Source organism: Taudactylus pleione, unplaced genomic scaffold, assembly GCF_031769625.1.
Source record: "Taudactylus pleione unplaced genomic scaffold, aTauple2 ptg000005l, whole genome shotgun sequence".
NCBI classification, from domain to species: Eukaryota; Metazoa; Chordata; class Amphibia; order Anura; family Myobatrachidae; genus Taudactylus; species Taudactylus pleione.
Genome location: NW_028284408.1, coordinates 12664541 through 12681576, shown reverse-complemented (window position 1 = coordinate 12681576; position 17036 = coordinate 12664541). Strand labels below are relative to the sequence as shown.

The 17036-nt window shown below is 43.5% G+C and overlaps 1 protein-coding gene across 1 annotated transcript in view; it reads left to right on the top strand.

The window, feature by feature from the left end:
- VWA8 (von Willebrand factor A domain containing 8) overlaps positions 1-17036 on the top strand; it is a 428582-nt gene that overhangs the window by 300786 nt on the left and 110760 nt on the right. The window contains exon 37 of the mRNA XM_088482592.1: positions 311-392. Within this exon, the coding sequence (XP_088338718.1) occupies positions 311-392 (82 nt within the window). The remainder of the gene's footprint in view (positions 1-310; positions 393-17036) is intronic.

Sequence of the window (17036 nt, the reverse complement as noted above, 5' to 3'; positions counted from 1 at the left end):
GACATCCATTATAGCCTATTAATAAATCAAAAATGTACATCAACAAGGCTGAAAGAATGCCAGATATTATATACAGTGTGCTTTTGTCAGGCTTCTCAATTTCCCATTGCATTTTATAGTCCTTTAATTGATAGTCAAAAGCAGCTCTTTTCATAATCAGCTTCCGCATGTCAACGTAGCCTTCTCTGATTGTTTACTTGTTGTAAATAATTTATCGTCTTCAAGGCAGCACTGCAAAGCTGTTATTTACAATCATCTGCAATATTGAGATATGCAATTTTTTTCATTAACATTTCTTTTTGAATTGTAGATGCTGCTCCTCCATACTCATCTGCATATTTAGAAGTTACAGATCTTAATTCAAAGAAACTAAAATATATTCCAGTTCCCAGGTAAGTGCCGGATTTGTGATCTAAGGGGTACTACAAATTGGCATAATGTGATATAATTGGGCACTACAAAGTGATATAATGTGATTAATGGTACTACAAAGTGACACATTGTGAACTAAGGGGGTCAATCAGAGCCGCTCGTGAGCGGCAGTACGCTTGCAAGCGGGTCGATGTTCCCCCACTGCGCATGCGCGAGACCCGGCGAGCGACGGGCTCTCCATTGCTCCGGGTCTCGCACCAAAGGGGGCGTGCTGTCAATGTTGATTGACAGCACGCCCCCTTTGGTGGGCGTGCCGGGGGCGTGCCTGCCAGACGGAGGCGTTCCCATGGGAACGCCTACCGTCTCAAGGCGGCCCCACTGACATCACTAGTGATGTCAGTGGGAGTGATTTTGGCTCTGATAGAGCCAAAATCACTCCAGGGCTTGCGGCAGCGAGACCCTACCGCAGGGTCTCCGTCGCAAGCCCGATGGTCGCGATGGTCAAGACCGTCGCGACCATCATCATGGACGCTCGCTATAGCTGTGGGTGGTAACCCACAGCTATGCGAGCGTCCATAAGGACGCTCCAAAAAAAAGGTAGGAGGGCCCTGATTCAGAGCGAGCGCTCTGGTCAGAGCGTTCAGCTCTGAATCAGGCCCTAAGTCTACTACAAAGTGACATACTGTAATGTGAACTAAGGGCCTAATTCAGAGATCGACGCAATAGCACAGCCGCTGCGTCTTTGTGCAAAAACCGCAAGAGACGTAAAAAGTGGTCCATAATAGCCAGCTTATCGGATCCGCTGCTGTGTCTGCAACATCGGATCAACTGCGTAACCATCGGACATCTGAGTAATCCTCAGGTTACTCAGGATGCCCGGTGAGATCACGTTGCCAGAGCTAGTGAAACTGTATCCAATGACGCAGACACTGGCTACGGCACACCCAGAAAACGGAGCTCTGGAACTCTGCTCGTCACAGCCCCCAAAAGTCAGCAATATGTCAATCATATGTCAATTTGAGGCATTGCGAGTGACATCACAGACCCAGATCTGCACATGCACAGTGTAGCTCCTGTACAGGCCACAACCATCAGCCAAATGATATATAGCATCCACCTCTGAATCAGCCCCTAAAGCACTACAAAGGGCCGGATCAATTAACAGCGCTAATTACCATGGTCTTGTAGCAATGCCCGGTGCTATACCAGGCTGCACTAAGTGTGGATTTATGTTCGCCTCCTCTTGAGGCTCGAACAGCAATCTGCGGTAAGTAGGGTTTTCTGCCATTAACGCAGCCGGGAATGCATTAACCCATAGCTCTGGGCACTTAACCTGGAATCTACGGGTTAACGCACTTTAGCTGTGTACTTAACGCTCAAGGAAAAAGGGCTTGTAATTGAATAGCTCCGGTGGTGCTAAAGTCATAGGCTACAAGCCCGCAGCCAGTATTGCAGCTAAATGGATCTGGCCCAAAGTGTGTGAACTAAGGGCATTGTAAAGATAAAATCTCTCCTCAATAAATGTATGGTATACATTGACTATGTTAGCATCTTTTTCAATGTTCTAAAAGTTGAAAAAGGTTAAACATTTTCTGATCTATTGTAATTACTAGATGTTGTCTTCGGTTCTGCCTGTGGATTTTCTGTCTCTTTCATCCTCTCTTGCTCATCCACACCCCTCCTCTCCCCACACACACTCTTTTCCTTCTCTCTCTTCCTTTTACTTCACCTCTCTCTTCCCCATTGTTTATATATTTGTCAGCACTGATTTTATTATATATCTTATCCCTAGCACTATCTTTTATCATCTTTACTATTGTATTTTTTTTGGACATTCTCACCTTTTCTTTCCTCCAAAGTGTTTTTTTTCTTAATGTTTGTGGCCTGTGCATTCCTGAAAGCATTTTTCAATCCTTCTATACTGTTATACATTTTTGGTTGTGAAAAATGTTGTTATTACTTGATAATCTGGAGTGTCTGTGTTTTCATCATGAGTTGGACTGTAATGAGTAAGTATTGGAAATAACAGATGTGTTTGGAGACTGTAGATGTGTGTTCTGCCAGAACAATCACAGTATCGGGAGGAGTCAGATTTCATATCAACTGTCATTACATTCCAACGTGATGACATAATTTTTATCACTCTTCACTTTATATAGAATGTTGCTGCTTTAAAGAACCACTAAACCCCAAAATGGCCAATTTCAGATATGAACTATAGAAGCAAAATATCCTGTTTGTGTCCCAATCCTCTTTCGTCAAAGGTCTTCCAACATCTATATAATAAGCTGAGCATGCAGCTGTTACCATGACCTCAGTGTGAATCTACCAATCAATTCCATCAATGCAAGTCTGTTAAGCTGTCACTTCAACTCTATGTGCTTAGTTTAGAGAAGCACCTCCTTTCTAACACAGCATATGTAAAGGTTTTTGCTTCTTTTACCTGAGATGAATTTTGCTCCACTGAAAGTATTTGTATTATTGTACTTTTAAACTGTTGATGGACTTTTTCCACACACAAATACACAGGTGCTGAGCTGTCTTGACATTCTCGCAGTAATGAGCTCTGCCATAGACTCTGATTAATGACTCATTTTATACATTTTTCATTGTTAGTAGCAACAAAGTGCTTTTTTCTGGAGTGACCCAAATCTTTTTCTTAACCTCATCTTCCTTTGAGTGAGACAAGTACTCTTGACAGTCCCTTATACATGTATTTCCTCCAGTTTTCACCCTGCAGCCATTGGGCTCTTGTCAGATCTTATCTAATGCCAGGAGAGATGTCATGATGAAAAATAATTATTTTACTTATCCTTTAACTGTATATTATGACTACCATACCATGGGAGTATTTCAAATCACAGCGATGTGCCGGTTTGCAACTCTATCTGCAAGCAAAACCTAACTAAGATACTGGTTACGAATCACTTTTACCTGACCATTATAGAGGCACTTCCTGGCCATCACTAAGAACTGCATTCTCTCTGCATTGTGGGGAGATTCTCTGAGTCTGGCACTTTAAAACTCAATTCAAAGGCAAACATCTCCAAGTTCATTATTGGTAGCTGATATTTTACTTTTGTGAATGTTACAAGAAACATTTTCAAATATATTAATTTTACTAAGCGTTTGTACATCTTACATTATTTATTGACGTACTGTGAACTTGTCATACAAAGGAGATAGTGACAAGTTTACAAAATTCCTATATTATTACTAATGAGAAGTTCAGGAAATTGAAAAGCGAGATCAGTTCCCAAGCGTTAGAGAGGCTCTACCACCTGGACCAATACAGGCAATGCAGGATGTATTATCAGAGACGAGCAGGTAAGTACATAATATACCAAATGGTGCACCCCCAGTACAAAATATACCTAACAGTCCCCAGTACATAATATGCCACACAGAGTGCAAACCTACTCTACATAAGTAGCAAATTGGCACCCTCTCCCTGCAAGTGACAGGAGCACAAAAACACAGTACACAACTCAACAACTTACAGTAAACGACAGGGAAGTGTAGATAATATGTTTCTAAGTCACAAGGAGCATGTTAACTGTAAATCGAACAAAATGTAAATATAACATTTTAACCTTTTTAAAGTCCACACTAATAAATATATCAGTAGCCTTCATCTTCCTAAACAGCATAAGAAACATGCTTAAGTGTTCAGCACAATGTTAACTGATTGCAACCACAGCAGTTATACTACCTTTGTGAATCAGACACGGCTGTCATCACTAGCTTGTGATTTGCAATAGGGTATGACTACCTACAAGTCATATTTCTCCAAACAGACAATTTATGTATTTTAAGTGGCCATCATTTTTTGTCCACGTGCACTTATCTACACATCCCTCCAACCGTCATACTGATCCCCTTGGCAAGCGCAATAGAAAAAACAGCTGTTTGTGGGAAAAAACCATAGTTCAGAAGCCTACAGTATCATGATTTTATAATGTACAGATTTGTCCGCACATCTATCCTCTCTGCATTACAAGTCGCGTTACACATAAGGCGCAAGCGCCGTGCAAATCTGTAGCGTTGAGCATCTTTTCATGAGACTTTTTCCCTTAAAATGCGTCTTATTTGCAAAGCGATGCGCATTGAACGCACAGCCAGCTTCAAATGATATGGGGCATGCCTATATTCTGTGTGTGACTGCGATTATACCTGCATGCAAAATGCTACATTACCGTGTCAGTGGCTGTCAGACGCATCTGATTTGCATCGCTTTACTAATAAGATGCATTTTAAGAGAAAAAGACGCAAGAAAAGACGCTCATGCTATTAATTCGCATCACGGCATTGCGCAAATAGAAGGACTGTTTAACGCACAAGGAAGCTAGATGCATGTAGACACATCTGTATATATTTAAAAACAATTTATCAAGTGACTAATGGTTCTACTTCTGGTGATAGACTAGAGGTAATCATGATTCATAGTGACAATATACAAATCAAGTGGCACAATTTAGCAATATTGGTTAGTAATTATAAAGAAATAGTATTTGTTTTTCTTGTGAATGTTATTACACTAGTTCGCATACTACTGTATTGAGACGTGTAAGGGTAGACATGTTTATCTGGAAGCACTTTATTCTCATTAAACAGCTGCATTTTGTTACAGATTTGTTCACTCTTGTGTTACATTAATTGTGCTGTATGTGTGTTTTCTTATGTAATGGTTATTTAAGAAGAAAAAAAAAAACCACCTGACCAAACCAGCCAATTAAACACTGCCCACATAAAATTATGCTAAACAGCTTATTATAAACTAGGGGTGTGCACCGGCCACTTTTCGTGTTTTGGATCTGGATCTTTCTTCGTGTTTTAGATCTGGATTGGTTTTGCCAAAACCACCCTTCCGTGTTTTGGGTTCTGGGTTTTGTGTTTTGGATCTGTATTTTTTTGAAAAAAAGCATAAAAGCAGCTAAAATCACAGAATTTGTAGGTTTTTCTGCTCCTATGCTATTATTAACCTCAATAACCTTAATTTCCACTCATTTCCAGTCTATTCTGAACACCTCACACCTCACAATAGTGTTTTTTATGTCCTAAAGGTTGCACCGAGGTAGCTGGATGACTATGCTAAGCGACACGAGTGGGCGGCACAAACACGTGACCCATCTAGGCGTGATACTGCAGTGGCAGACAGGATGGCAGTTTGAAAAACTAGGCCCCAAACTGTACATAATGCAAAGAAAAAAAAGAGGTGCAAGATGGAATTGTCCTTGGGCCCTCCCACCCACCCTTATGTTGTATAAACAGGACATGTACACTTTAACAAACCAATCATTTCAGCGCCAGGGTCTGCCACACAACTGTGGCTGAAATGATTGGTTCGTTTGGGCCCCCACAAAACAAGCTGGCAATTAATCTGTCCCTGCACAAACTGGCTCTACGGAGGCAAGATGTCATCCTCATCCTCCTCATCCACCGATTCCTCACCCTCTTCAGTGTGTACATCCTCATCCTCACAAAGTATTAACTCGTCCCCACTTGAATCCACCACCACAGGTCCCTCTGTACGTTCTGGAAGCTGGTCTCCCTGGAAGAGCTGATAATTCATTTTGATGAACATCATCTTCTCCACATTCTGTGGAAGCAACCTCCTACGCTTTTCGCTGACAAGGTTCCCGGCTGCACTAAACACTCTTTCGGAGTACACACTGGAGGGGGGGCAACTCAGGTAAAATAGAGCCAGTTTGTACAGGGGCCTCCAAATTGCCTCTTTTTCCTGCCAGTACAGGTATGGACTGTCTGACATGCCTACTTGGATGCTGTCACCGATGTAATCCTCCACCATTCTGTCAATGGTGACAGTATCATATGCAGTGACAGTAGACATGTCAGAAATTGTTGCCAGGTCCTTCAGTCCGGACCAGATGTCCAAACTTGGTCCTGCCTGCCCTGCATCACCGCCAGCGGGTTGCTTAGGATACCTAAGTTTTTTCCTGGCAGCCCCAGTTGCGGGAGAAAATGAAGAAGGAGCCGTTGACGTGTCACATTCCGCTTCAGCTGACAGTGTGTTCACCAGCAGGTCTTTGCACCTCTGCAGGCTTGTGTCGGCCGGAAAGAGAGACACCACATAGGCTTTAAACCTAGGATCGAGCACGGTGGCCAAAATGTAGTGGTCTGATTTCAACAGATTGACCACCCTGGAATCCTGGCAAAGCGAATGAAGGGCTTCATCCACAAGTCCCACATGCCGAGCGGAATCTCTCCGTCTTAGCTCCTCCTTCACTTTCTCCAGCTGCTTCTGCAAAAGCCTGATGAGGGGAATGACCTGACTCAAGCTGGCAGTGTCTGAACTGACTTCACGTGTGGCAAGTTCGAAGGGCTGGAGAACCTTGCACAACACGGAAATCATTCTCCACTGCGCTTGAGTCAGGTGCATACCCCCTCCTTTGCCTATGTCATAGGTTGATGTATAGGCTTGAATGGCCTTTTGCTGCTCCTCCATCCTCTGAAGCATATAGAGGGTTGAGTTCCACCGCGTCACAACCTCTTGCTTCAGGTGATGGCGGGGCAGGTTCAAGAGTGTTTGCTGGCGCTCCTGTCTTCGGCACGCAGTCGCTGAATGGCGAAAGTGGCCAGAAATTTTTCGGGCCACCCAAAGCGTCTCCTGCACGCCCCTGTCGCTTTTCAGAAAATTCTGCACCACCAAGTTTATTGTGTGAGCAAAACATGGGACGTGCTGGAATTTGCCCAGATGTAATGCCCGCACAATATTGGTGGCGTTGTCAGATATCACAAATCCCCAGGAGAGTCTAAGTGGGGTAAGCCACTGGGCGATGATTTCTCTCAGTTTCTCTAAGAGGTTGTCGGCGGTGTGCCTCTTACTGAAACCGGTGATACACAGCGTAGCCTGCCTTGGAACGAGCTGGCGTTTCTGAGATGCTGCGACTGGTGACGCTGCTGCTGTTGCTGCGTAAGGTGATACATCTACCCAGTGGGCTGTCACAGTCATATAGTCCTTAGTCTGCCCTGTTCCACTTGTCCACATGTCCGTGGTTAAGTGGACATTGGGTACAACGGCATTTTTCAGGACACTGAGGACACTTTTTCTGACGTTTCTGTACAGTCTCGGTATCGCCTGCCTAGTGAAGTGGAATCTAGACGGGATTTGGAACCGGGGACACACTACCTCCATCAATTGTCTAAATCCCACTGCACTAATGGCGGATACCGGACGCACGTCTAACACCAACATAGCAGTCAAGGCCTCCTCGCTAAGGACTGTTGGAGGGTCAATTGTTTAGTAAAAGTAGTGGTGTTCCTACTTCCTCTCTGAGATGATGAACGACTCCCAGCAGCAGCAACAGCAGCAGCGGCAGCAGGAGGCGTAGCAATGCAGGATCCTCCGGAGGAATCCGGGATAGGAGAGTCAGTCATGCCAGTGACATGGCCTGCAGGACTACTTCCGATCCTGACTAAGGAGGAAATTGACGAGGAGGGAGTTGACGGTGTGGTTTGCAGGCGCTTGGATACAACAGGACAATGGGATTTAGGTGTCCCTGGACTGCTTACGGTCTTAGCCAAAGTTTCTGAACTTGACAGTAACTTATTATGAACGTGCTGCAGGTTCCGTATAAGGGAGGATGTTCCTAGGTGGTTAACATCCCTACCCCTACTTATTCCACCTTTACATAAGTAACATATGGCAAGACAGTTGTTGTCCGGATTTGGATAGAAATATTGCCAGACCAAAGAGGTGGAATGTTTGGTCTTCTGCCCAGGCATGACCGTGATGGGCTTTTTCATCCCACGGACAACAACTGTCTCCCCCGGAGCCTGATTTAAACAAACCACATCACCATCAGAATCCTCCTCGCCAACTTCCTCCTCAGCGCCAGCTACACCAGTATCCTCATCCTGTTGTACTTCAACAGTGACATCTTCAATTTGCATATCAGCAAGTGGACTGTGGGTGCTCCTTTCAGCACTTGCAGGGGGCGTGCAAATGGTGGAAAGAGCCACCTCTTCCCGTCCAGTGCTGGGAAGGTCAGGCATCGCAACCACCACCACACTTGGACTCTCCTTGGGGATTTGTGATATCTTCTTAGAAAGCACAGTTCTTCGCTGTGCTTTTGCCAGCTTAACTCTTTTGATTTTTTTAGTGGGAGGAGGGCTTCCATCGTCATGTGAAGCTGAACCACTAGTCATGAACATACTAGGGATCGACCTTAGCTGTTCCTTGCCACTCCGTGTCGTAAATGGCATATTGGCAAGTTTACGTTTCTCTTCAACTGATTTAAATGTTTTTTTCAAGGTCATTTTCCTGAACTATGTCATTTGGGATTGTATGTGCCCTCTATTATGACATTGGGCATCGGCCTTGGCAGACGACGTTGATGGCATGTTATCGTCTATGTCATGACTAGTGGCAGCAGCTTCAGCACTAGGAGGAAGTGGTTCTTGATCTTTCTCTATTTTATTTTTATCGGTGAAAGTTTGGTCCTCCATTTATGTTATATCGATTTGATATATACGTGCGGCTAAACACAGAAAATATTTTTTTATTTTTGCTGGAGAGTAGTGCACTTTGTGGGTTACACCAGCCTTTAAGAAATGAGCCAGCTGGCTCTTTACTTATGGGACACAGGCGCACGCTTGGCGCTGCTCCTTTGTTGATGCACGTGCGGCTACTGCGCACACAATTCACAAACACAGAAAATATATATTTTTTTGGTTTGGACTGGAGTGTACTTTGGGGGTTACAGCACCCTTTAACGGTCAAGCCAGCCGGCCCTTTACTTATGACACAGGCGCACGCTTGGCACTACTTTGTTGATGCACGTGCGGCTACTGCGCACACAATTCACAAACACATAAAAAATATTATTTTTTTAGCACTTGGGGGGAGCACCCCTGATGGACAGAGCACCCCCTGGACAACACTACAGCACCCCTTTAGGACTGGGACACTGCCCAGGACTTTGGAGTGGACACAGCCCCTATGGAGAACTGACTGCACAACACAGTCCAGCCAGCCCCTATGGACTTTGAAGTAGTGGACACAGCCCCTGTTAACAACAGCAGCACAGCACAACACAGCCAGCCCCTATGGACTTTGAAGTAGTGGACAACAGCAGCACAGTGCAGCACAACACTACTCTGCACTACACTACACAGCCCAGCCAGCCCTAACTCCCACCCTCCCTCTTCACTGTCCACAGCCGAGTGAGAAAATGGCGCCGACGCGGGTACCTTATATAGGATCCAAAACCCGCGAGACTCGGAAGGCGGGATGATGACGTTTTGCCTCGATTTCAGATCCGAGTCAGGCGGGAAAAGTCGAGCCTGACTCGGATCTGCCTCGGCTCGGGGGGGTTCCGATTTCAGAAATCCGAACCCGCTCACCCCTATTATAAACCCTCTAAAACTGAGAACAAATGGAAAAAAGCAAAACAACTTGCCAAGCTCTGATCACAGAGTAACATCTGCCAATATGGTGCCCACGCTAAAGCAGAGCTCAGCTACAGTACTGGAGACTCTGCGGTAAAGACAGCTTGTAATTATATATAAACAGAGACAGTGAGCAAAAGGAGAATATAATATTAAGGCAATATCCACTAATTCCTACTTAAACAGAAATAAAAATGACATTACCGCACATATAAATATGATTTGCAAAACCATCTTGACAATAGCAGGGTCTTCCTCTCCAGAGATAGCAGGAGCTTGATGTCGGGCAACAATTTGAGAGAATAGAGAAGTGCATAGGACTGGTATGTGGTGGTGTTTTTGGGAAGGTGTGGTACAAATTGTGAGGAAGCATGGTCACATTGTGTATAGCTGGGGCCTTGGGTTAGATTCATACCGTATAAAGACACACAGTATATAGTATATATAGATAGGTTTGGATGCTCAAAATAATCAGAGCTTTGCATACCATTCCAGATGATGTGCCATCTAAGGACATATTTTATTGTAAAGTGTTTTTATGCTCACAAGTAATAAAATGTAATAAAAATATTACAAGTTAGAAATGTCACATGTGACACATAAAATAAAGACAGCCCTGATGTTCCTTGTGTGTGTTTATTAGCTTGCAGACTACCCCTTGTGACAGTATATCCTTACAGTATTTTTAAATCGTTGATTAGATTTATGGAAATAAACAACAAAACAGTATGGCATCTCAATAGATATAAAATCTAGTGAAAGACGTTAAGCCATATGGAAAATAAAAATAATACAGATATAGAGAAACTATACAGCAACATATTCAGCAATAAAAAAAAAATTCACGTTGAAATAAAAAATAAACACAATAGAAGACATAATAAAGATTCCTTAACAATATAAAAGTTGAAAGGGACAACATCCTAAATATCACTGGAAGTGCTAAAAGTAAATTTGATAAAAAAATAAAGTTGCGCATTCGGGAAAAAGGAAGCTGTAGAAGATGGGGAAGGAAAGGAGGGAGTATAAGTGAGCCGGTAGGACACACAGAAAAGTAAACAGGAGTGAAATTGTAGACCACAGTTCACATGAGGCCGGGAATGGTTATCGCTTGGGGGGAGTACCAGGATGACCAATTGAGTGAAACTTTTCCACTGTATTATGCAAAAGACTAGTAGCGTACTCCATCTTAGATATAAACCAGATTCTATTCAGGAGTTCTTGATGAGTTGGAGTATCAGGTTTTTTCCAATTACGTGCCAATTGATATTTGGCTGCACAGGAGATGTGAAGGATCAATTTGTTAGTGTTTTTATCAACTGGGGCACAAATTATTAAGTTGGTAGGGGAGAGAGAGAAAGGTAGGGTCACAACTGACGATATAAGGGAGGGGACCATGTTCCAGAATGGAATAATTTTTGGGCAGGTCCACCAAGTATGAAATAATTTGCCAGTTTGGCCACATTGTCTTCAACACAGGTCAGAAGTATTAGAAAACGTTTGATGAAGGCGTTCTGGTGCTAAATACCATCTAGTGAAAATTGTATATGAATTTTCTTGGATAGCCACACTAAGAGAACATTTAGAAATAGCGAGACATATTGTTTCCCAAATGTCGTCACCCATTGGATGTCAAAAATCAGTTTCCCATGCTAGTTCATGTATAGATAGTGAGGGGGACTCCAATGTCAAAATAGAATGGTAAAGAAAGGATATAGTACCCCTATCCTTACAGTATTTTATTTAAAAATATGATGTCCTCTTTTGAAAATTATACTCTCCTTATGTATTTTTATTATTTAATTATCATTTATTTATATGGCGCCACAAATGTTCCGCAGCGCCTTACAAAGCACATAAACAAGTTGTAGACAAGTGACTTACAGAAAAATACAATACAGTACCAGGACATGGATAATATATATTGCTACATTAGTGACCATAACACCCAGATAAGCAACAGAGCATAAGCAGCCAAGTGTTAGGTGCCCTAGTGGTGAGTAAGAAGTAGATGAAACTAAAGTAGGGAGAAGTACAAGAGGTTAGAGGGCCCTGCTCATAAGAGCTTACATTCTAAAAATGTATGTTCCTATAATGTTACATATTGATCAATATAGTATATAATTATTCTTTATAATACTGTTTTATTAATAGTCTTGCTTATGTAAAATAAAGTGGCTATAGGTTATACCACTTCTCCCACCTTTAGATTTTTCTTGACTTTTTTACATACAGATCTCAATTGGCACATTTGTTTGATACAAAGTTGAGCTCTTGCCAAATGAAGTGTCAGTTGCACTGTTCCTATCTTACTTTGCTGCTGCTCTATAGTGTTATTATGTTGTAGGTGGAGCTAATATTATGCAATCGGTCCTATCCTCTGGATAGCAACATATGTTAAAATGAAAAATACAATGAATCATTTTGGAGCATGCCATTATCATGTAACCTACAGCTCTGCTTAAGTGCCCAGTAGCTGGATCTTCCCACACAAATCCTATCTGACAGGATTGGCTAGTCTTTGGCCATGATAGTTACACTGATACCTTTAACTCTCTTACGGTGCCCACACATATAGCAACATTTTACACGATTTGGACGATTTCGACGAATCGGGTAAAAAAAAGTACAAATCGTGAGTCTATACTCACGAGCACGATGCCGATGCGCGTCCCCGCTCGTCGTATATCGCATCTTCTTATCTGCCGTGCTGTAGGGCAGATTAGCCAACCATGAACACGATGGAAGCCGGTCCTGAGGGTTTTTTTCCTCACGATTAATCATACGATTCATCACACAATGCGGAATTTGACTGACAGAAGCCTGGACACGCCCCATCGCCATCTTGTGCAGCATCGTGTATGGAGCAAGACAGTCGCACTTTGGGAGCCTGCACACTGAAGTCTTGTTTTGTTGGATATTTGGTGAGTATTTGTACAGTTTAAATTCAACCACACTGACCACCACTATGTGCTCCCCACTGCCCACCAATGTGTGCCCCCAGGTAATAAATGCATGACCCAGCCACTGCCCGCCGTATTGAGGCGGGCGGTGGCTGGGTCATGCATTAAGCTCCCACTGCCCACCAATGTGTGCCCCCAAGTAATAAATGCATGACCCAGCCACCGCCCGCCTTATTGAGGCGAGTGGTGGCTGGGTCATGTATCAAGCTCCCACTGCCCACCAATGTGTGCCCCCAGGTAATAAATGCATGACCCAGCCACCGCCCGCCCTATTGAGGAGGGCGGTTGCTGGGTCATGCATTAAGCTCCCACTGCCCATCAATGTGTGCCCCCAGGTAATAAATGCATGACCCAGCCACCGCCCGCCATATTGAGGAGGGCGGTTGCTGGGTCATGCATTAAGCTCCCACTGCCCATCAATGTGTGCCCCCAGGTAATAAATGCATGACCCAGCCACCGCCCGCCATATTGAGGAGGGCGGTTGCTGGGTCATGCATTAAGCTCCCACTGCCCACCAATGTGTGCCCCCAGGTAATAAATGCATGACCCAGCCACCGCCCGCCATATTGAGGAGGGCGGTTGCTGGGTCATGCATTAAGCTCCCACTGCCCACCAATGTGTGCCCCCAGGTAATAAATGCATGACTCAGCCACCGCCTGCCATATTAAGGAGGGCGGTGACTGGGTCATGCATTAAGCTCCCCCACTGCCCACCAATGTGTGTAATACATCAAAAAAATAAATAAATAAACACGTATTTTACAAAAACAATCACCATACATTACATTTAAAAACATATTATTTAAAGCTGGGGTTCTTCTACCTTTCGGTCTACAGCTGTTGTGGAACTACAGATCCCAGGATGACCTGCCACCCACCTTTGAAACTGTTTTTAGGGCATCCTGGGATCTGTAGTTCTACCACAACGACAGGCCCAAAGGTGGAAAACCCATACTGTCAAACAAAGAAAAACATTATATTACCAAGCAATAAACACATAACATTCCTGTAAAAGAAAACATGATTAGAATACCATAACAAACCTTTAAAAACCTGTAAAAAAGAAAATATTAAAACATTAAAAATGTGAACTATAACAACATTCCTTTTTACAAAACTATATACACAAATATTTAAATGTCCTTTGTTTTCTTATTCATAGATAATGTCCATGGATTCTGAAAGTGAATTCGTTACAGGATTCATTGAAATCCTGCACTCGAAAGAGTATCTGTGGAAGATCAGTTCTCGGAAGTACCACAATAAGTCGCACAAGTTGGCCGCACTAGAGCAACTTTTGGTGTATACGAAAAAATACATATCTGATGCAGACCTGAAAACTGTACGGCAAAAGATTCAAAATCTCAGGACAGTATACATCAAAGAAAAAAAGAAGGTGGATGACTCCAAAAAATCAGGAGCGGGCACAGATGAAATATATACTCCTGTGCTGTGCTACTACCAAATGATGTAATTAATCAGTGAACAAGAGCCTCAAAGGGAATCAATCATCTTGATGTCTGAGCGTGAGGGAGATGAGGAGGTTGCAGAAGTCTTGGTAAGTAGTGACACTGTTTAAACCAAAATCCTTAATGTTTTTGTTGTTAAATCCCAAATGTCCAATTTAGTCAGTAGTTCACAGATAGTCTTCCTGCCATGGTACAGCACCTGGTCCATTGAAATAGGTCATGTACTCCTCCCTCACTTCTTTGGCACGTGCGGTGGATGTTGTTGTAGTTGGTGGTGCAGACACAGATGTCAAATGTTCAATGTCCTCCAGGAGTCCTACATCTTCTGCTCTAGCTGGGACTGGTCCTCATTGAGTAGATTTTCTTCGCAGAAAGTTGTGCAGCACACAGCATGCTATCACGACCCAGTCTATCTTCTCCACATGTAGATTGATGGTGGTGTGGAAAATGCAGAAGCGGTTGCTCATTATTCCAAATGCATTTTCCACAATGCACCGTGCCCGGGATAGACGGTAGTTGTATATCCTTTTCTCTCTGGTCAGGCCCCTGTGTGCAAATGGCTTCATCACATGTTCATGTAATGCAAAAGCCTCGTCTGCAACGAAAACGTAATTTAGGCCGTGCTTTGTCTGGTCCAGTGAGGGCAGGTTGAGGGTTTTGTTGGCGAGTCTCTGGTAGAAAGTCGTCTTTTTGAAGGACCCACTATCCGAAGCACGCCCATTCTTGCCGACATCCACAAACAGAAATTCGTAGTTGGCATTCACCACTGCCATGAGAACGATGCTGAAGAATCCTTTGTAGTTGTAGTAATATGATCCGGTGTTGGCAGGTGGGTTGATGCGGATGTGTTTCCCATCGATGGCTCCTCCACAGTTAGGGAAATTCCAACGTTGTTCAAAATGTTGGTCCACTCCTCCACGGTGTTAGGAAACTGTAAAAATAGTAAAAAAGGGGTTAAAACATGACTATAATATTTTTTATATCTTTTTTCCATATATAGACTCCCACCCAAGACCCTGATTTAGCATCCACACTGGACCTCAGTCTGCTCGGTGGTGACAGTGATCCGGAGAATAGCACACAAGTGGAAACTCAACTTCCACTTGGACCCTCATCTTCTCAACAACCCCAAAAAAAGAAAAAAAAACAAGGGAGAAAGGAGAATCTTACTGAACGTGAGGACCATTTTTTACAAAACGCAGAACAGCTGCTGCAGAAACACCCATATGCAATAGATGATTTCACTGCTCATGTGAACAGCACATTGAGAAATATGGATACAGATATCCAAATAAATTTTTTTTTAAGGTTAAACTACGACCTGTTGAGTCGCTGTATGAGCAAAAATATCTAAAATTCTACATACATTGCAGATCCAATGCTATTTTCCCCTGCCCCAAAGAGGTATGTCCGCCCCCCCCCCTGCCCAGTTAGATATTACTCCCCCACCAAGCACCAGCACCACCTTGTATAATGCTCTGCTGGATGCAGCAGATGAGTCGCCCCAATATACAGAGATGTAAATTTTGTCTTGCTTTTAATGTCACCAAATTTTATGAATTCTAATAGGTGCTTGCTGCATGGGATAGGGTGGTGATGACGCCATTTGGACAAGGTCACTACGCACATGGCACAAGTACACATTGCTGGAAGCCGGGGCCACAATGTGTACTTGTGCCATGTGTGTATTGGCCTGTTCAAACTGGCATCTGACCCACCCTATCACATACAGCCGGCTACCTATTGGGATTCATAAAATTTGGTGATAATGTTCTTTTGTGAACTTGTTACAAAAAAAGTATATTGCACACAGTTTAGTGCACACTTTCAGTTGCCTGCAGGTCAGTGCACATTGTGCTAAAAGAAGGCAATTTTTTGCTTTATGTTGAGTAAAAAATAAAAATTAATTTTTTCTTTGCACAAGAAACCAATGTGTGGTGTTTTTTTTTAACTTACCTTGCAATACTGGTACTGTAGCACTTTTACGATGGCTTTGCAGGTCTCCGGAATGATGACGCCCAAGGACTGAGGTGAGATGAGTGTCCCAAACTTCAGGTCTTCCAGTGACCTTCCTGTAGCCAGGTACTTTAGGATAGCCACCAGTCTGTCTTCAGCAGGGATTGCCCTCCGCCACCTTGTGTCCTGTCTCTGGATGTGGGGGGTCACCAGATGCAGCAATTCTTGGAAGCTGGCGTCATCCATGCGCAGGTAGTTCCGATAGTCGTCCGGGTTGTTCTCCTTGACCTCCATCAGCAGGGACATGTGAGAGCGGGTATCCCTTTGTAGCAGCCACTCCTTGGTCCAGCATGCTCTCGTCCTTCTTCGCTGGGCCCTCTTCCTAATCTCCCGGACCCCAGCTTCAGCGACCAACACTCTATACCAATAGGGATGCATAAGTACAGAATTCAGGAACAGGATAGAATGCAGGTAGACTAAACTTTTTAAAGGCAAGCCAAATACAAAGAGCACAGTAGCAATGTACAGGATTCAGCAGGAATACACCTAGCCTCATCTAGTAGCAGAGCAGAATGTACACAGAGTTTAAAGGGTGCCTGCTTTTTATACTCCCTAGATAGCCCCTCCCATTGTTATGGTTATTTAAATTTCCCACCAGTAGTCAAGAGCCTGTTTTTTTGTTTTTTTTTACTCACGATTTGTTATGGCCAATCTCACGATGCGTACGATCCGATAGATCGTGAGATCGTAACACAGATTGGGTGTCTTTTTTCCAAAATCGTGATCACGACGGCAAGGGAGCTCCCGTGAAAGTTCATGAGGAAATTGGCCATAAAATCATATCGTGAGGACATCGGTATGTGTGT